The following is a 20,871-nucleotide window of genomic DNA, read 5'->3' as shown; positions in this document are numbered from 1 at the left end:
TGCCAGGGTGACTGGGTGTGGCTAAAGAAATGTTCCAACGGAGACCAGGTGACCTCTGTCACCCAGAAAACGACAAACCTCATCAACCAGGTAATGCTAGAATCCACACCAGAGGCATATCAAAAATGTATAAAGAAAGTGATATGGATCTTCCCCAAAATTGGGAATAGGGTTCTGTCTTGGCCCATCCTCAAACTTTCCACCACAAACTTTTCAAACTTGCCTGGTCTTTTTTTTATCCTGTTAACTGAGAACAGAATTGCTGAAACAGAAAATCTGAAACAAAAGCAACCTCCTTGGTGGAAGTAATGAAGGATGATTCTAACCCATGTGTGACTGGTTGTGTGTGTGTGTTTGTTTTATTACATAGTTACGGGACATGAGACATGAGAATCTCAACCTGTACATTGGGCTCTTTCTGGATGTGGGTATCTTTGCTGTGGTGACAGAGCACTGCAGCCGTGGCAGCCTGGAAGACCTTTTAGCCAATGAAGACATGAGACTGGACTGGATGTTCAAGAGCTCCCTACTGCTAGACCTTATCCGGGTACCCCCACCCCCACACCCACACACACACACACACACTCATACAAACACACACAGACACTGTACTTACATGCATACACAAACACACACACATAGACACAGACACACACAAAATAAAGAAACACACAAGTCCGTCAAGGCTGGTACTGGGTGAGACCTCTGTTGAAGTGAATTTAAATAAACCAATCACATGCAATCAGCTTGAAATTCTGATCTGTCTATAGGCAAAAACATGCAAACATCCCTTTAGCTATGGGACATTCTGCTGTACTACTGTATGTGAAAAACTAAGCAGGACAGTATCCTAGGCTATAGCCAAAATACCTAGGCGATATTGGCTGCAAATAGCTTATCATTTACACGTCATGGCAAAAGAGTATAAATATGTCATTGTATTATTAAAGTAATGTGTTGAATTTATATTTGGAGTTCAGAGAGGTTTCACGTCATTATTCAAACTAATCTCTAATCTCAATTTAATGTGTGATGATCGTTAATTAAATAGGCCTATCTAACCAAACTGACAGTTCAAGTTCATGAAAATATTAGAATAACAGTAGGTCTTGTAGGCTACTGCTTGCTGATGCTCCCGCTCTATTAGTAGCCTATATTCTCACCCTCTGTTTCCAATATAAGATAAGTTCAAGTTACTTTATTTGTACCCAGAGGTAGATTTTGTTTGCAGCACACCATATTCCCTGAATTTCCCCTTGGGGATCAATAAAGTATCTATCTATCTATCTATCTATCTATCTATCTATATTGCTGGTATAACTAATAGGCTAATGTGCAATCGGTTGCCCATTTTGCAAGTTCCAAATATATGGATGAATTATTGCTTGACGGGAAACGGAAAGGCTACAAAACCAATAGGCCTACATAGACAACGTCAGTTGGCTACATTATTTCCAACCATTACAGATAGTAGACCTAATTTAGTATTTCCATGCATGACCAATATGAATTAATGCAAATAAACCAATCTTCCTATGTATTTCAAAATATTTTATTAATTATAACCGCAATCGGTAATTGTCGGGGTCCAAGCAAAATGGCAAGAAGTGCCCTTTAGCAGAATGAACAGAATTTCATAAAATAGTATTGGACCTTTACAAGATATGGTATAAGCATTAGAATCATTATAGACCACTCCCCAAAAGTGGATTGATACGTAACTTTGAAACGGAGCGACAAATTAGAAAACGGAAAAAAGGCAATGTATGTCTACAGTGTAGCCAAATGGTGAATTGGATGCAGGATGCGGGAACTCTGAGATATGAGCTAAAACGTAAATGTGCTTATTATAGTGCCCCCAATGGACAGTAATGGGTAATTTCTGTTTTCTGTTTGCTGTGGAAAAATAATAATGATAAATAAATATAACCACAAGCAGTGATTATTGGAGTCCAAGCAAATTGCAAATCCTGCCCTTAAGCAGGTTGAAGGTCATTGTCGAGGAAATGGGACAAAGTAGGAGTGTGACAAATTTCACCTTTTTATGCCAAACAGTTCTTCGAGTTTTTTTTGCTCGAAATTATATGTTGTATGATTATGAGTCACGTTGTAGCTGGTTTGCCCATGGCATGGGTCTAAAACACTATTTTTCCAGACGTCGATTGGAGAAATGAATGGGAAACTTAGCTCTCTCGGAGGAGGGGCGAGACTGTTAAGCTCTATAATGACAACTGTAATGGCCATTGGCCATTTTGGAAAGTGAGTCAAGTGGCAGATGATGTCATGAAATCACACCAGGTATACATGTGCCAAATTGTGTCAAACAGTTCATTAGATATGTGGCAGTTGTAGCGCCCCCTATGGATGGAATTTTACAAACATCAGTGTGCATCCAAAGAATGTTGTTTTGATGAGGTGTACCTCAATAGGAATTGAATAGGATTGGCCCTATGCAAGATAAGATAGAATAAATATAATAATTATAGGCCATGCCCCAAAAGTTGGTTGACGCGTAACTTTAAAAACCAAGCGACAAATCAAAAATCGGAAAATTGCTCTGTAGATGATGTGTACAAAATGTTGTGAGAATCAGATAAACGGTTTAGGAGGAGATAGATTAGTTTCACTTAGGAGTTTTTTGAAAATGGCTGGAAAGCTCCATGACGGAAATGGTCGTGGCCAGTTCACTGAGCAGGAGCTCTGAAGGAACATTCAAAAATCCCATACGGTTCTTGAGATATGAACAAAAACGTACAGTGCTCCCTATAGACTGAAATGGGTAATTTCTGTTTTGTGAGATCATGCACTAATTTGGGACCTATGGTGAAAGTTTGGTGTCTGGACCTATTAAGCAGTCCCTCCAGGAATTCGCGATGTTGCGATTAACGCAAATTCAGCAAATCCTCGTGAATTCTGGGCGACCTCGCAATTTTGTCCAAACACCGCAACTTTTTCGCAAATTTGACCAATCTTAAGTCAAATTTGACCAATATTAAGTCAGATGCCACACTCACTTCTGCAGACACCAGAGACTGCCCTATGTTCACTCCTCTGCAGTTTTAATGACAATAAATAGAAGGCGTTAATGATCTGCTTTACTTGCACATCTCTCAACCTGGTGTTGCTAACCTACCTAGGCTATGAAAGTAAGTTAATTAAGGCCTACTTTTACTGACATTTGAGTAGGCTACAGTATGCAAACCATTGGCAAACGTTTACACCTGGAGATGTCTTTTAGCTTGTGTCATGTTTGCTAGCTTGTGGGCTCAGTTGTGTAGTGCTACCAAAATCATAGAAATTAATAACATTGCAAGACATTTACCTTTTCTGTGATCCAAGAATGCTTTCATTCGAGTTATTTTTTAACATTTATTTTAACTAATGACATAGAAACATCCCGAATTCCATCCACATATCGTAATGCACTATGCAAAAAGTTATTTCCACTCATAGCCGAACACAGTGAGATGCAAGCCTTCCAATCCACTTAGAAATGTAATTAGGCTACGCTACTCTCACGTCCTACACACCACCAATGTAATAACATTAAAGAAAAGTGTAGTCTAATAGTTTAAATCAATATAAAATTACTAGATACTTAGTTGGCTATTAGTAATTATGCAAGTCACAGAATATGAATTATTACAAATATATGAACTTAATATGAATTACAACATATATGAATGTATTGAAACATGACATGATGCCATCTTTTTAGGGGGCTGTCTTTTTTGGACAGTTCTACGAAAGGTTATACTGCTTTGTGAATTACCCCAGTCAAAGTATTTACACAAATAAAGTAGGCCTTGATTTTCTGTAACCCTTACTATTTACCTTTACTTACCCCTTTTAAGATAATCAGCATCAAGATAATCAGTGTGATTTTCGTCTTACTAACCTTAATTGCCCTTAATTAAAAAATAATAATAAAAAAAAAAATCGCTACTATTTTTGCAATTTTCACTTCCTCCCGCAATTTCTTCGCAACAAACAGCTAAAAACACCGCAACTTCCATCGCAATTTTTTAGAAAAGTTCTCGCGAAATCAGGCATTTTAGATCGCAACAATCTCAAAAAATCCTCGCGAAATCCTGGAGGGACTGATTAAGGTTTTGGCTGCAGATACTCTTCTGCTGCGGAAAAATAACGAGAAGGAGGAATAATCAGAACAAACACAATAGGCTTCCCGCAGCTTTTCTGCTTGGACCCCTAATAATAGGGAAGAATAATCAGAACAAAAACAATAGATAGATAGATAGATAGATAGATAGATAGATAGATAGATAGATAGATACTTTATTGGGGAAATTCAAGGTCTCATAGCATACAGACATAATAATAATAATAAAGCTTTATTTGTATAGCACCTTTCATACACAGAATGCAGCTCAAAGTGCTTTACATTTGAAGCATGTAACACAATAATAGTCAGTCAGTCATTATCAATCACTTTTCTTTGCTGTTTATGATATACTCAGCAACATATCAAAAATATAGAAAATGACGTCATAAGACTGGCAGCCTTAACCCTCTTACCCCCCACAAGCACGCCATATGGCAACTGTGGCAAGGAAAAACTCCCATATTCCAGGAAGAAACCTTGAGCAGAACCTGACTTAATAGGGGGAGCCCATCTGCTTCTGGCTGGCTGCGCCCTCCAATAGTAGCAGATGTAGAATAATCTGAAAATGTAGTCTACAGGATAAGATGAGTTAACTAAAAGCTTTCCTGTACAGGTATGTTTTCAGATCTTTTTTAAAAATATTTACTGAACTCGCCTGCTTGATGTACAGAGGCAGGGTGTTCCATAGTTTGGGGGCATAATGGATAAACGCAGCTTCTCCACTTTGTTTGTGGAGCACTTTGGGTACGATTAAAAGATTAGAATTGGATGATCTAAGTTTCCTTTGTGGTTGATAAGATATTATAAGCTCAGAGATATATGAAGGTGCTATGCCATTCAGAGCTTTGTAAGTAATTAACATAACCTTAAAATCAATTCTATAGGAAATAGGGAGCCAGTGCAGTTCAGCCAACACAGGGGTGATGTGTTCTCTCTTCTTAGTCTTAGTTAAAAGTCTAGCCGCAGAGTTCTGTATGAGTGCCAATTTCTTTAGATGTTTTTTGGGAAGACCAGTGAAAAGTGCATTGCAGTAGTCTAACCTGCTAGTGATAAAGGCGTGAATTAGTTTTTCTGCATTTTGTTGAGTTAAAAAGGGCCGCACTTTGGCAATGTTTCTCAAGTGGAAATAGGCTGTCTGAGTAACTTTACTGATATGGGGCTTAAAACTTAACTCTGCATCTAAGATGACACCGAGGCTTGTTACTTTTGGTTTGACCTGGTGTGCCAAGTTCCCCAGATTACTAAGAATAATATCTCGCTTTAGTTTTGGTCCAACCAGAAGTACCTCTGTTTTGTCATCATTTAGTTTCAAAAAGTTTTTGCTCATCCACTGATTAATGGAGGTTAGGCATGCAGTGAGGGAGCAAAGGCCATCTGGGTTAGTTGGCTCCACAGAAAGATACAATTGGGTATCATCTGCGTAGCTGTGGAAGTTTACATTATGTTGACTTATGACGTTTCCCAATGGAAGCATATATAGAGAAAATAGCAGGGGACCAAGGCAGCTCCCCTGGGCCACACCAAAAGGCAAGTCTTGTTTTTCAGATACATGATCTCCTAGACTGATATAAAAATCTCTGCCAGTAATGTAGGTTTGAAACCAGTTTAGAGCATTATCAGAGAGACCCACCCACTTCGCAAGGCGGTGAATTAGGATGCTATGATCAATGGTGTCAAATGCCGCACTCAAATCCAGAAGAATAAGGATTGAGACTTTGTTTGAGTCGGTAGCTAGTCTGAGATCATTGACTATTTTTACTAGAGCCGTTTCTGTGCTGTGATTTGATCTAAAACCTGATTGGAATTTTTCAAGGATACTGTTTTCGTTGAGGAAGGTATTTAACTGATTACAAACAACTTTTTCAAGTACTTTGCTCAAAAACGATAGATTTGATATAGGCCTGTAGTTGCTCAGATTGGTATGGTCAAGATTTGACTTTTTAAGTAAAGGTTTCACAACAGCGGTTTTAAAAGCAGTTGGAAATATACCTGTTTCTAATGAGGTATTTATTACCTTGAGAAAAAAGGGAGCTAAGCCATCACACACAACATTCACCAACAGCAGAAAAAGTAACAAAAGTATATAATATAAAAAACAGGAGGACAGTAGAAGATAAAGAATATACTAAAATAAAATACAAATTATACTAAATAACACTAAATCTAAATAAAGTCTAAAACAGTATCCACATAGTGTGCTTAGGGGTGATTAAGCATGAGGCGCTTACAGGCAGGGACTGAGCCTGTGATTCTCTGTGCATAGTAAGGTTAGGTGCTCTGTGAGAGTGAGTGTCATGGTGATGGTGCAAATGAGTAAGTCCAACAGTGCAAGAATAAAGTCTAGAGATCAGCATAATATAAATATGGACATATTACATTACATTACATTACATTACATTACATTTGGCTGACGCCTTTTTAGCCAAAGCGACTAACAACATGATAAACAGTTTAAGTTTTAGAGCAAATCTCAACAATTTTAGGCCAATTTAAAAAACAGTAAGTACAGTAAGAGCAGTAAGAGTACAGTAAGAACTAGATGTACCGCAGAGCGGTACAAAATATGACCACCGCCCAGTCCAGCACATTTTTTCCACAAAAATAAATCTGTCTCACTAAATTGCATTATCCACACTCAATTCTCACTGGTATCTGCTAGACAACAAGTACCAAAACATGATTAGTTCATAGATTTCACATGTAAAATTAATTTTATACAACCCCACCCCTATCTTGCCTGTTCATAATTCTGAGAAATTCTTGAATTGTGTGCATGTGTGCGTGTACACGTTTATGTTTATGTGTGTGGGTGTATGTGTGTGTGTGTGCGTGCTTGTTTGTGTGTTTGCCTGCGTATGTGTGTTTGTGCATGTGCATGCATGCGTACATATGTCTACTGTGTGAGTATGTGTCATACGTATGATTACTGTGAATGTATGTGTGTGCGTATGATTACTGTTTATGCACATGTGTGCACATGGAATGGGTTAACATGACCCCTGGAGGCAAACATACGAAAAAAATTGGTCATCCTAGGCCCTACGGTTCTCAAGATATTCACAGAAAACTGTGTCTGCCCTACCCTCCTTTCGGGGGGTCCTGTACAGCGGGGGGGGGGGGGGGGTCTACAGATCAAAACGAAAAACGATGGTTCCATGCTATCCATGTGGGGTTACATGCCCACCAAGTTTCGTGTACCCCGGTCTTTCAGTGTCCCGGGAATCCTTGTTGGTGTACGGTCACTAAATGTACACATAAATTATTTCATTGTAAGGCCCCCCATGAACGAAAGTTCACAAAACTTGGCATGCATTCGGAGGGTGTCATAATGATCCTACACTTTCAATTTCGTGCAGTTTTGACCATGTCAGCCAGAGATATTGTGATGAAAACCTAATTTTTTAACCACCTAATATTTTGCTTTTTAATTTTTAACTATGTGGCGCTATACATGAAATAAGTGGTAATGGGATGGGTTGACATGCCCCCTTAAGACCAACATACAAAAAAAAAGGTGGACCTCCTAGGCCCTACGGTTCTCGAGATATTCACAGAAAACTGTCTCCGGCCACCTACAGGCCAGTTGGTGTATAGTAACATAAATTATTTATTGTGTGGCCCTCCATGAACGGAATTCCACGAAACTTGGCGTGCATTCAGAGGGTGTCATAATGATCCTACACTTCCAATTTCATGCAGTTTTTACTATGTTAGGTCACAGATACCTGCGATTACAACACCTCATTTTTACTTTTTTGTGTTTAACTAGGTGGCGCTATACATGAAATGAGTGGTTATGGAATGGGTTGACATGGCCCCTTGAGATCAACATACAAAAAAAAATGGTCCTCCTAAACCTTACGGTTCTTGAGATATTCACAGAAAACTGTGTCTGCCCTACCCTCCTTTCGGGGGGTGCAGTCCAGCGGGGGGGCTACAGATCAAAACGAAAAACGATGGTTCCATGCTATCCATATGGGGTTACATGCCCACCAAGTTTCGTCTACCCCGGTCTTTCAGTGTCCCGGGAATCCTTGACGGAAATTTGAAAAAAAAAAAAATCTGACTAAACCTATATGACCGCCGCTTTGCTGCGCGGCGGTCATAATAAGTGCATCAGTGAGTGCTGTTTTTAACAGTTACGTGTCAGTTTAAGACGGCTGGTGAGTGCTAGGATCAGCAAGACTTGTTGTAAGTGTTGCTATGAGAGGAGATGTTCTCTAAAGAGCTGGGTCTTCAGGAGTTTTTTGAAAATGGAGAGGGATGTCCCTGCCCTTGTAGGAACTGGCAGTGTGTTCCACCAACGAGGAACAACAGATGAGAAAAGTTTGGATTGGCCTGAGCGTACTGGTGGTAGAGCTAGACGTCGTTCGTCTGAGGAGCGCAGCGGTCTGGAGGTAGCGTATGTCTGTATGAGGGCATTCAAGTAGGTGGGAGCAGAACCGGAGACTACTTTATAGGCAAGCGTTAGAGCCTTGAATTTGATGCGGGTCGCCATAGGTAGCCAGTGTAGCTGGATGAGCAGCGGGGTAACATGTGCCCTTTTGGGTTGGTTGTAGACCAGGCGCGCCGCCGCGTTCTGGATCATCTGAAGTGGTTTCTCTGCGCAGGCTGGGAGACCTGTCAGTAGTCGAGTCGTGAGATGACTATTGACATATTAGAGAGTAGGCAAGGTAATATATAAAAACTATATCAGTGCAAGAATGGGTTGACGTAATAGGGTTACAGCCATTATACTATTATACTAGTATTGATTATAAAGCATTAAGTATTAAGTGTATAAGTGTGGCCACAATCCAGCTGTGGGATGGAGGGAGGGGTTATGCATATGTGCTAATATAGCACGCAAACAGTGAAGCAGTAAGACAGTGGTAAAAAGTGTCTAGTGGACAGACAGTACACAAACATGGAGAGGGTGGAGAGGCAGACAGATTATGCGGAGAAGTCTATCTCTCCTCTTCCCTTAAGTGAAGCATTGAACAGTTCAATGGCCCTGGGAACAATTGACTTCCTCAGTTTGTCTGTTGTGCAAGGCAATGAGCGAAGTCTCCAGCTGATCAAGCTCTTTTGCTTTTTAATAGTGCTGTTAAGTGGATGACAGTCATTGTCCAAAATGTTGATCAGTTTGTTCAGGGTCCTTTTGTCAGATATTGAAGTGATGCACTCCAGTTCAGGGTTCCCGCAGCTTCGCTGCTTGGACCCCTAATTAACCTAGGTTTGACTCTGCCCACTTTGTGCATCTGACTCGCTTTGTCCACAGTGTGCATGCACTGATGTCAAAATACGCTGCCAAACTCGGGGCCAAGAGTATGTTTTATTTGATTGGGCAATGCAAAAACAATGTAGGACAATAATTTCTGAGATACAGATAAATGATTCAAAGCAGTAATAAAAGGTGTGATCTTGCTCAATTTGAAATTTCTCACTCTGTTTCTCTCTCTCTATTTTGGGGTCTCCTCAAAGGGGATGAGGTATCTGCATTGGCGTGGGATCACTCACGGGAGGCTTAAGTCTCGCAACTGTGTGGTGGATGGCCGCTTTGTCCTGAAGGTGACCGAGTACGGCTACGCCAGCATCATGGAGGCCCAGGGTGTCAGCATAGAAGACACCAACCCTACCGGTGAGCCACACATAAAACGCGCACGCACTCACGCGCACACACACTTACCTGGTACACCAATAAGCCTACAAGGTTAAATTAAATGGGTTTTCCAGAAAAAAACTCCCATCACACCAGCTTTGTATTTATGCTGTATCAAGCTCTTATGTTGCATTTGGACATGCAGTAACTCAAACACAGAGAGAGAGAGAGACACACAGACATTCACCCTCTTGTAATGCTGTCTGTAGACATGCTTTGGACAGCTCCAGAGCTCTTGCGGAGCCCCAGGGCCAGTGGCACGTTTGCTGGAGACGTCTACAGCTGTGCCATCATCATCCAGGAGGTCATCACGCGTTCTGCCCCCTTCTGCATGATGGACATGCCTGCCAAAGGTGAGGGCGTAGGCGTGTGTATATGACGCGTGTATGGTGCGTGTGGACTTTATATATGTGTGTATATCTGGGTTTATGTTGAGTGGGAAACTGTGTGTGTGTGTGTGTATTTCATGTTAATTGTTTGGTGAGTGTTCTGTGTGTTTGGGAGGTGTATCTAGGCAGGTTTGTGGATGGTGTTTGAGAGATGAATAATTAGGAATGTTTGAGGTGTTCCTGGAGTTATTGATAGATTTGTGCATAGTTCATTGTCAGTTGTGTGTGTGTGTGTGTGTTTGTGCATGTGTACAGTATGTATGATGTGCATTTGTGTGTGTGTGTGTGTGTGTGTGTGTATGTATGTATGTATATGTACCGTATGTATGTATCAGAAGGCGTCTAAAGACTTTTCCCATAAACAGAAACGTGTGTGTGTGTGTGTTGCAGAGGTAATTAATAAGCTACGCTCTCCTCCCCCGCTGTGTCGACCGGAGGTGTCGCTGGATGATGCACCCCTGGAATGCATCCAGCTCATGAAGCAGTGCTGGAGTGAAGATCCTGATAAACGACCCACATTTGAAGAAGTCTTCAAACAGGTAATGCACACACATACACACAGACAAATCACAGATCACACACATTTGTACATGACTACACAAACACATACACCCAAGCACATTCTCCTATAGAGACAAACCAATTGTCTTGCACACTTGTATTCTTCCTGAAGGATTTATCTTGCAGATATTGTAACGTTTGTGTGTGCGTGTGTGTGCGTGTGTGTACGTGCAGTTTAAGCAGGTTAATAAAGGGAAGAAGACGAACATCATTGACTCCATGCTGCGGATGCTGGAGCAGTACTCATCTAACCTGGAGGACCTGATCCGGGAGAGGACCGAGGAGCTGGAGGTGGAGAGGCAGAAGACGGACAAGCTAGTGGCAGCGATGCTACCCAGGTCTACACACACACACATTACTGACCTTTCTGTTCACAGAGGTGTTGATAAAAATGACATCAAGATTCAGTATCAACTCCACCTCCTTCCCTTTCTCTCCCTCTCTCTCATTCCCTCTCTCCCTTACTGTCTCCTTTCATTTTCTCTCTTATTTTGTCTCTCCTTTTCTGTTTGTCTTTCTCTCTCCGAGTCCCTTTTTTCTAATGCAAAACGGTAATTAATTAAAGGACTGCTTTCCAACTGATGACCGGTATGACCTGGTCAATTCAAATAATTGGGACATAGACCTCCTGACAGGGGCGCCGCTAGGGTTCCATAGTATGCACCATGCGTGGCCCAGGCCACTAGGGATGAGTGCGCCACCATTGCTTCTGTCCAAAAATCCTCAAGTGGCTTTCTTTTTCCACAAAACTATATCGCGCCAGATATTCTGGCTGCCCGCAGGAAATCACGTGCATTGTGAGTAGCTTATTTTTTAATGAAAACATAGCCTACTATAGAATTTACAAATGATTTCCTTTAATTTCACATTTCCATATCATTATAACCCAATTCAAAATTATTTACGGTATTTATTAATTAATTAATTACATAAGATTTAAAAAGTTAATTTTAACACCTTTCCAGCATTGCCCTTTTCATCTCACGTACTGTACCTCCTAGTGGCAGCTCACGTACCACCGGTGGTACACGTACCACACGTTGGGAATCCCTGTGATGGAGAAAACACAGTTATGGTAACCTACTAACAATAAGGATTTGCTTGCAACATGCTAAATACCTTGCACTGCTGTTTTGGTTGTCCCAAACTTTTAGATGATCCATACTCTGCACATTAACTGAATCTTATCCATCTTGAAACCCAAACGGCGAAATATTCCAAACAGAGTCACTGTAGAGGATGCAATGCCTAATCTCACTGCTGTCAGCATCACCGCTAAGAACAGTGTGCCTTCTACTGTTTAACACCTGAAAAATATTTAGCAGATGTTTTCTTTTCATGATGGGTGTAACGGATGCCAGCTAGCTTAGCTGTGCTTGTGGAACGATGGTAAACCTCACTCCCCGATGCCTCAAGAGTGCTGCTGGCATGCGAGCCAGTAGCCTGGGCTATTGGCTCAATTGTTAGCGCGCTCGCCTCCCGATCCGAGGTGCTGCTGTTCGCGGGTTCGAGTCCGGGCGTGTGCAGGGCTGAATCGCGCAGGTTACATGAGCACTATAGGCTTGAATGATTTATATGTCTAATTGGAACGTTTTTAAGCCCCAAAATTGCTTATCATGTCGTGACAAAGTTTACACCAATGTATTCTTATACACAATGTATTCTTATACAATGTATGCACAGTGCGTACAGGATTACGGCTTGCGGTGCCAACACGTCCTGATGACATAAAGTTTCAGGAGGTCTAAGCCTTTCTTATCACCCCATCATGCTCTCTTTTTTTTAGGTGGGGGGCTATCTGTGATGTTGGGGAGGGTAGTCCCAGTAGGCCTCCTGGGGATCTAATACATGTGGGTCTAACAGGATGCTTGTGCATCATGTGGTCAAACGGAGCTGTGATGCCATGGTTTGATGATTGATTCAATAAATGGGTAATAAAACCTCTCTCTCTTTCTTTCTTTCCCTTTCTCAGGAGTGTGGCCCAGGCCCTGAAGCTGGGGAAGCCGGTGGAGCCAGAGGGATTTAACGACACCTCACTCTACTTCAGCGACATTGTGGGCTTCACTACCATCTCAGCCCTCAGCGAGCCCATCGAGGTGGTGGACCTGCTCGGTGATCTCTACACAATCTTTGATGCCATCATCGGCGAACACGATGTCTACAAGGTGTGTGGGGAGTGATACCAGAATGTGTGTGTTTGTGTTTGTGTTTGTGTTAAGTGATATGTGTGTATGTACTATGTGTGTGTGTAGATATATTCATACACATTCTTATTTCTGGTTGTCACACCATGATGTAAATCTGTGTGTATAGATAGTATATGCAAAGCAATTTTGTCTATTGTTTATAATGTGAAGGAATGAAATGTAATAACTTTGTGTGTGTGTGTGTTTGTGCACGTGTGTGCGCGTGTTTGCTGTTTTTGTAGGTGGAGACCATTGGTGATGCGTACATGGTGGCATCTGGTGTTCCAAATCGAAATGGGAACCGGCATGCAGCGGAGATATCCAACATGGCTCTGGACATCCTTCATGCCATCGGCACGTTCCGTATGAAGCATATGCCCGATGTCAAGATCAAGATCCGTATCGGACTGCACTCAGGTACCTCCAAGACCATGTCCGACCACATCCCTCGTCACTTCACATGATGAATTAGTTTGTGTCCATGTTCTCACACATGAACAACTCGAGCTAGGTAGAACTGATTATTTCGTTTTTTTCGTACTGACAGTACTCGGTGACCTTGAGAAACAGATCTATGTGAAAAATGTCTCATCATTCAGTCATAGGGTTTTTGGTATGGTATGGTATGGTATGGTATGGTATGGTGTTGGACCCCAGCCTGTTTCTGACCACCTGAAGAAGGCTGTGTTAGAAGTTTGTGTTAAATTGTTTATTTTAGAGCAAACAATGGTGTGCATACTATTTTTACAGCCTGTTAACCCTGTTAAAGTCTGGACAAAATCCTAAACAAAGTCCAAAAGTGGCTTAGAGGTACCACACAAAGTCCAAATAATTGACCAACATCCCTTCATTGGGGGAACATAGGCCTACCACTTCCTTAAGGCACAATGGAGTGTGAAAATTAGGTGCATGCAGCACTGTTGTTCGGTATCTGTTGAAAACTTCTTAGTTTAAGGTGAAAAATAAGTGAAATAAATGTTTAGATCTGTTACCCTAAACCTAAGCAAGTGTTTTCCCTCTTTTTCAGGGCCTGTGGTAGCAGGTGTGGTGGGATTGACGATGCCACGCTACTGTCTCTTTGGAGACACAGTGAACACCGCCTCCCGAATGGAGTCCACTGGGCTGCGTGAGTGTCTACACCACCTGCAGCAGTGCATTTTCTCAGTCTTCTCTTAAACAAGTAGTGTGTGTGTGTGTGTGTGTGTGTGTGTGTGTGTGTGTGTGTGTGTGTGTGTGTTTGTGTGTTTGTGTGTGTGTATGTAATGAGTGGTGTGTTTGTGTTTTTATAGCCTATAGGATCCATATGAATCAGAGCATAGTGGATATTTTAACAAGCTTGAAGCTCGGCTATAAGATTGTTGTCAGAGGGAATACGGAACTAAAGGTATGTATGCACAAAACAATGCACAAAACACACACACACACATACAAACACACACACACACACACACACACACACACATACACACACTTGAGTATATCACATATCACACATATCACTCTCTCTCTCTGTCTGTCTTTTGCTCTCTCACACACGCACACACACACACACACACACACACACACACACACACACACACACACACTCACACACTCACACACTCACACTTAAATGAGTAAACTAAAATTTAAACACGGAAGTGTATTGATGTGTCACTCTAGGGGAAGGGTCATGAGACCACCTACTGGCTGGTTGGGAGAGAGGGCTACACCAAAGAACTACCTGTACCACCAGACCTCACTGGAGGGTATGACACACTGAAAGTGTTTGTGTGAATGGAAAATAGAGATTTGATGTGATGTCAGATGATATTCTTTATCTCTGCTTTGTTTCTCGTGTGCAGAAACCTGCACTACACTTTAGGCCAACACCCACTGGCGAAGACATTTGCATCTATGCATTTGACGCTCAAGAATAGAAACATTTTAGAACTTTTGCCGTTGACACGCAACTGACACTGCCAATGGGCTTTGCTCCATTAAATGTAATCGAGTTCTAATAATAATAATAATAATAATAATAAATATAGCCGCAAGCAGCAATGTGGGGGCCTAGCAGTACACTAGCAGGCATGGCGTTGCCATGGCATGAGCAAGCACTCACAGCAACTTTGATGGCAACTGGATAAAGAATGGCTGATATATAAGCTTGTTTACTTTATTACAGCGCCCCTAGTGGCCAAAGTACAGCAATTTCCGTGCATGTTCTCACAATCAAGTACTGAGTCCCTGTACCAAGTTTGGCTTTAGTACATCAAGGCGTTGCTGAGATACAAGCTCACTTCCTGTATTGCAGCGCCCCCTAAAGAGGCCAAATGGTGCCAATTTCCTAGTGCGTCGTTACAATCAGGTACCAAGTCCCTGTACCAAATTTGGACTTTGAAACGACAATTCCGACTGCTAGGTCCCAAAACTTAAAACTCAAAACAGTTGTTAGGCTTATGTCATTCTGATCTGTAGAAATGTCACATGCAGCCATGCCTAAATTTTGCTTACTAGGCCTACACATATAGGCTACTATATTATAATATTCAGTATCCATTATTGAATGCTTAGCTGGAATGATGTTTTCCCCTATCATGCTATTGTTAAAGCAGGCATACCTGCAGACATGTAAAAAACTAAACTTGCGACATGTGCCGCATACAGAGTTGCTGCCGAAAACGTTGGCATCAGCAAAACAACTGTGCACCGATGTGTGTATTCAGTTTGTTTTATTCTATGGGAACAAGCAAGAGAGCACATCAAGTTGCCTAATGTTGGGGCAGCGCAAGAGATTGCTGAGATTCTCTGAAGGTTACGTCACGCGATGCGAATAAACCGTTTCCATCAACTTTATTTGCATTATATCTTATGCGCATCGAGAGTTAATCCACCCCCCTCTAGATAGAATCAAATATAGATGCGCATTCAAATTTTTGATGTGTATTTCACGTGTTTCCAACCGGGATTTCTTATTTGAATATATATTTCGCATTATGAAGTTGGATAGAGACACGCTAACATAGAGAGTTTGCCTAGTTGAGCAGAAAGCAGTTGATACAGGTGCAATCAGTTTAATTGGCTCTGTGAGGGGGCCTAGTTGAGCAACTGGCAGTTGATACAGTGATACTGAGCCTTTTTTTTAGTTTGGCAGCAATATGCTTCCGTACAACTTAAAGTAGTAAACTAAGATGATAAATTTGAGCATGTTTGTAATTAAGCTTGTTTTTAGGCTTGGCTGTGTTTGTATGTGTATTAAGTGCACTATATTGGTCTGTAGTCTGTGGCTGTCAGCTAACTCCTCCGCTCTCTCAGGGCGAGTAATCATGGCATCAGCCTGGAGGATCTCCCTCCCGACCGCAGACAGAAGTTCCTCGATAGACAGAATCAGAATAAGAAGAGTTGAAAAGGAAAGGTGCAGCCCTCCTCTCTTAATACCTCCCTCTCTGTCCATCCCCCTATTTTATGACCTTTTATTTGTTTCTCTCTACTGTCGTCCTTTAATGCTTTACTTTTCTCCACTTGTTATATTTCATTAATTGTTTTTTTCTGTTCCTCAATCCTAATCCTAATGTAGACAGGCTGATGTAAACATACAAAATGCAATGATGAGGAATAAACATAGACTTGAAGCTCCAGTAAAGTATAGGTAGCCTAGCCTAGGTGGGAGGGGCAGCCTAACTGTAAAGGAGGCTCTGCTCCGCCCATAAGTCTGATTAATGGACAAACTGCAGAGTGATCAGTGCAGGAGGGTCACCTAGACAGGGAGAGATAGAAAAAACGAAGTGGAGAAAGAGGTTTTAACACTGGAATAATTTGCCTTACTGTGAGGCTCAAATTTTATTTCATTGACATGGTATAAACTTTAGTTCACAACTGATAAAGAGAGTAGAGAATAAAGGACTGGATTGTGTAAACAGAGAAAGGGATCTTTCTGTTATTCAATTTCACAAACCATGTCCCATTATTCCTCATCATCGAACTGACAAGAATGAAAAAATGTTTTAAAAAATTGCAGCTTGCAACACAGTTATCCTAATGCAGACAGGCTGATGTAACCACACAAAATGTAAGGGCTAAATGTAGACTTGAAGCACAGTTACAGTAAATTATAGGCACATATATGGATGTTAAGTAATTGTTTCTTGTGGTCTGTGTGTTCATGTACAGATTCCTCTGCATCAACTGCCCATCTCAGGAAAGGGGGGAAGTTGGAGAAGAGAGGAATGGAAAGGTTTTTTTAAACTACTGTATGTGCACTCTCATGTGTGAAGCACCGTGCCCTCCACAACAAATCCAACCATATCACAAAATTCACTTTCATTTGTATTTCATAAACAAACACACACACATATTGTATACTCCATTGTCTCTGTTGTTCTGATGAACTGAACCTAGTCCCCCTCACGCACACAATTACAAAAAACAAAATCACTGCTGCAGCTATAGACCCAGTGATCTTATTTATGTGTGTGTGATACATGAGTAAATGTATGTGTAAGTGAAAGAACAAAAGGTCTGCCATGTTTCCTACTTTCTGCCAATCTCAGGATGCCACTTAGTTGTGCTCCACTCAGGTGTCAATGGGAACAGGTGACATGCATTCTGGAAAATGTAGATGTCTTTGGTTATAATAATGCATGCATGTCTGCACTCTCTTTACAAAATGTATATATACTTGTATTGAAGTGAATATTTAGCATATTATAATTCTGTAATTTAAGCTTGAAATGATCCATTTTGTTGTGATTCAAATTATATATGATTCACATACTTCATATATGTGAATAACAGATATCCATTTTGCTACTACAATGTTTCCTCTTCTTGAGAAATGTAATTATGATGCTCTGTTCTTATAAGTTGTTAGATTCACAAATGTACGTACGCACACGCATATGATCATTTTGCAGACCAGTCTTAGTTTTTCAAGGTAGTCTTATGACCAGCTGAGCTGTTATGTTCTATGCTCTGCAGGTGTGAATAGGAGTCTCAAGGGTTTGCTGTTTATATATGTGGAAATAAAGGTTGGTAGACTTCCAGGTGTATTTTCCAAGTATTACTCATTCAAGACACACACATACACACACACACGCTCACATCTCACGGGTAACTCCTTACTAGCAGTTTAGTGTTACCCTGGAAATTATGTAATTTAGGACAGAACAAATCCTGGAAATGAAAAGCGTTGGCTTTTTTTGTGGAGTATTGTGTGTAGATTGTTGAGAACATAATTGAATCCATTTTAAGATGAGTCTGAATCACAACAAAATTTGGAAAACTTGTAAGGGTCTGAAATTGTTGACCCAATGTAACTATGTGACCCTGAGTTGTTAAAACACTCACTCTGACTAAGCCCACTGATTTAGCAGAAAATCTGTGAGAAGGCTGTGCTCATTTTCAACAAAAACAACAAACTGCAAAAAACTCATATTTATTAATCATAATATTTACAATTTAATTTTGAATCGAAGTACAAAAACATCATAATATATGACCATACTATATCATTGATTACATACTGCATTGAGTTCATACATAGTATGTCACTCATCAAAAAGAACTTCAAGGAAGTTTACTTTTTTTTTAGGAAAATAAGCTTAAATAAATAGGTCGAAACACTGTTTAATTTATTTTTTACAGGCCACTGGTATTTACAGGCCACTGGTGTTCCTGTAGTAAATGCTGCAAGACAGGTGGAAGGGGCAGCCTATTAGTCAAGGAGGCTCTGCTCCGCCCTAAAGTCTGATTAATGGACAAACTGCAGAGTGACATCAGTGCAGGAGGGTCACCTAGGCAGGAGGGAGAGAGAAAAAACAAAGTGGAGAAAGAGGTTAACACGGACAATTTGTCTTCCTGTGAGGCTTAAATTTTATTTCATTGACATAATAGACACACAGCTGATGAAGAGAGGAGAGAATAAAGGACTGAATTGTGTAAACAGAGAAAGGGATGACAATGAGGACTTTGAAAGGCTTTCAAGCAACTGCAACTGATCAGAAAATAATGAAAGACTAGTCTAAGACTAAGGGGACCTGACTTAACTACATAACTTACTAAATACTACATAAATTACGATATTGTTGACTAAAAGTATGTTGAAAATGACAGATGGGATGATTACACCGTATAACCTTCCTGAACTTTCTTGGAGCCCCTTCAGGGGCTGGTTTAACATTTCAAATGCTATTAAAACAGTTGGTCCCTCCTACATTTCACAAATGATAAGAGATGATGTCTACACTTACGAGATATGCCGCCAAGGTAGCGCAGATGTATACTGGCTCCACCCCAAACACAGCTGACAGCCAGGAAAAGCTCCTCCCCTTTGGGTAGATCAGTAAAGGCCACACCTAGATAACAGCCCTCCACCACATATCCCAGAGTTCCTGTGTCCGCATCCACTGCCACCACTACACAAGCTGGAATGTCCATTGGATGCTCCGCCCCAGCAGGATACCTGCCTGCCTCCTTGCCTTTATGCCATCGCTGATTGGATGAGAGCTCCCACCCCCAGGACATGGAGTCTCCGCCCACTAGTGCAGTGTAACCAGAAACCTGTCGAGGACTCTTCCTGGTGGAAACACCAATGAGGGCGTGGCTTCCTCTTTGGTCTGCCTCCCAGGTCACCTCCCACAGGTGAAGCCCCTCCTTGATCCCACCAATGGACCAGATGGCGTCACTGCTCTGCTCCACAGGCTGACGCCACACACACGCTCCACCATCGCGCACGTGCAGGTGTGGGGATGTCTCAGACACACTCCAGAATGAGCATGGGTTGCCAGGAGCAATGGGTGGCGAGTGGAGGAGTGTGGAGAGGCGTAGGGATGGAGTGGTGGAGAGATTCATTAGAGAGGAGGGAGCGGGCCGGCTATTCCTGGCGGTGCTGCTATCACACAGTTGGCAGCACAGAGAGAGACCCATCCACACACAGGGCAGATAACAGAATGGAGTCTGGGTGATGTGAAATTCTCTCCGACTCTTCTTGATCCTGGGGAAAATAAAAGTAAGCCACACACATAAACTCACACATAATCGTGTTTGATGCTTTTTAAAACCTTTCGCTACAAAGAACATCATGTGCTCAGGATAAGATCCCACGTTTGTTTGTTTTTCCTGTTGGGACATTTTTTTTTTCCATCTATTTCATTCAGTCTTTCAGACATTGCAAAAGTTCAAATCACTCTCCCCATCTTCTTACACTGCAGCTATCTGTAAGAGCCTTTGTGTCTGTCTGTCTCCATTTAAGAACATATAAGACCATTTTTGACAGTGCATTCGCTCTCCTCCCCAATAGGCCTACCACTTCCATTTCCTGGAAATACAAATTGTTCAAACCATGGTCATCTCTAAGCTGGACTATTGTAATTCACTATTAGCTGGCTTACCTGCTTGTGTAATAAGATCATTACAGCTGATTCAGAATGTTGGAGCACGCCTGGTCTTCAATCAGCCAAAGAGGACACATGTAACTCCTCTCCTAGTTACTCTCCATTGGCTCCCTATAGTAGCCAGAATTAAATTTAAATCTCTCACTTTGACCTATAGGACACTAACTGGATCTGCTCCTAGTTATTTTAATTCAATAATCAAGGCATACTTCCCCAACCGCCCACTGCGGTCTTCTGATGAGCGTCTGTTATGTCGACCAGTCATACAACACTAGGTCTAATTCAAGACTCTTTTCCTCAGTCATTCCATGTTGGTGGAATGAGTTGCCCAGTGCTCTCCGTTCCTGGGGTAGTTTTGGGTCGTTTTAAGAGGGGTCTAAAGACATTCTTGTTCCTAACATGCACTTAGTTCTTTAAGCGCTTCTTATGCGTTATGGTTTGTATAATATTGTTTTATTTCCATTAGGCTGTTGATTAATTTGACATTATTGTTTATTATTGCTATTCTCCTTAATATAGTCTTACCATGTCATTGTTTTTTATATTATTGATTGAATGGACATTATTGTTTATTATTGCTTTTCCCCTCATTTTCATT

At 41.3% G+C, this 20,871-nt stretch overlaps 2 protein-coding genes across 2 annotated transcripts in view; one reads left to right on the top strand and one right to left on the bottom strand.

The window, feature by feature from the left end:
• Window positions 1-17,184, top strand: part of LOC121689549 (retinal guanylyl cyclase 2-like) — a 30,722-nt gene extending 13,538 nt beyond the window's left edge. Inside the window, exons 7-19 of the mRNA XM_042069413.1 lie at window positions 7-90; window positions 371-547; window positions 9,587-9,743; window positions 9,974-10,117; window positions 10,544-10,692; window positions 10,889-11,052; window positions 12,687-12,879; window positions 13,143-13,317; window positions 13,928-14,026; window positions 14,190-14,284; window positions 14,563-14,648; window positions 16,198-16,297; window positions 17,053-17,184. Of these exons, the coding sequence (XP_041925347.1) occupies window positions 7-90; window positions 371-547; window positions 9,587-9,743; window positions 9,974-10,117; window positions 10,544-10,692; window positions 10,889-11,052; window positions 12,687-12,879; window positions 13,143-13,317; window positions 13,928-14,026; window positions 14,190-14,284; window positions 14,563-14,648; window positions 16,198-16,288 (1,614 nt within the window). The 3' untranslated portion in view covers window positions 16,289-16,297; window positions 17,053-17,184. The remainder of the gene's footprint in view (window positions 1-6; window positions 91-370; window positions 548-9,586; window positions 9,744-9,973; window positions 10,118-10,543; window positions 10,693-10,888; window positions 11,053-12,686; window positions 12,880-13,142; window positions 13,318-13,927; window positions 14,027-14,189; window positions 14,285-14,562; window positions 14,649-16,197; window positions 16,298-17,052) is intronic.
• A 1,241-nt stretch (window positions 17,185-18,425) lies between these two features.
• Window positions 18,426-19,845, bottom strand: LOC121689572 (SPRY domain-containing SOCS box protein 2). Its single transcript, XM_042069472.1, has 2 exons — window positions 19,131-19,845; window positions 18,426-18,674 (listed from the first exon to the last, which is right to left on the bottom strand). Exons 1-2 carry the CDS (start codon window positions 19,804-19,806, stop codon window positions 18,520-18,522), a joined length of 831 nt encoding a protein of 276 aa, XP_041925406.1. The 5' UTR covers window positions 19,807-19,845; the 3' UTR covers window positions 18,426-18,519.
• Between the last annotated feature and the right edge of the window lie 1,026 nt (window positions 19,846-20,871).

Source organism: Alosa sapidissima, chromosome 18, assembly GCF_018492685.1.
Source record: "Alosa sapidissima isolate fAloSap1 chromosome 18, fAloSap1.pri, whole genome shotgun sequence".
In the NCBI taxonomy this organism is placed as follows: Eukaryota; Metazoa; Chordata; class Actinopteri; order Clupeiformes; family Clupeidae; genus Alosa; species Alosa sapidissima.
The sequence above is the reverse complement of the archived record's forward strand: the minus strand, read 5'-3'. Positions and strand labels throughout refer to the sequence as shown.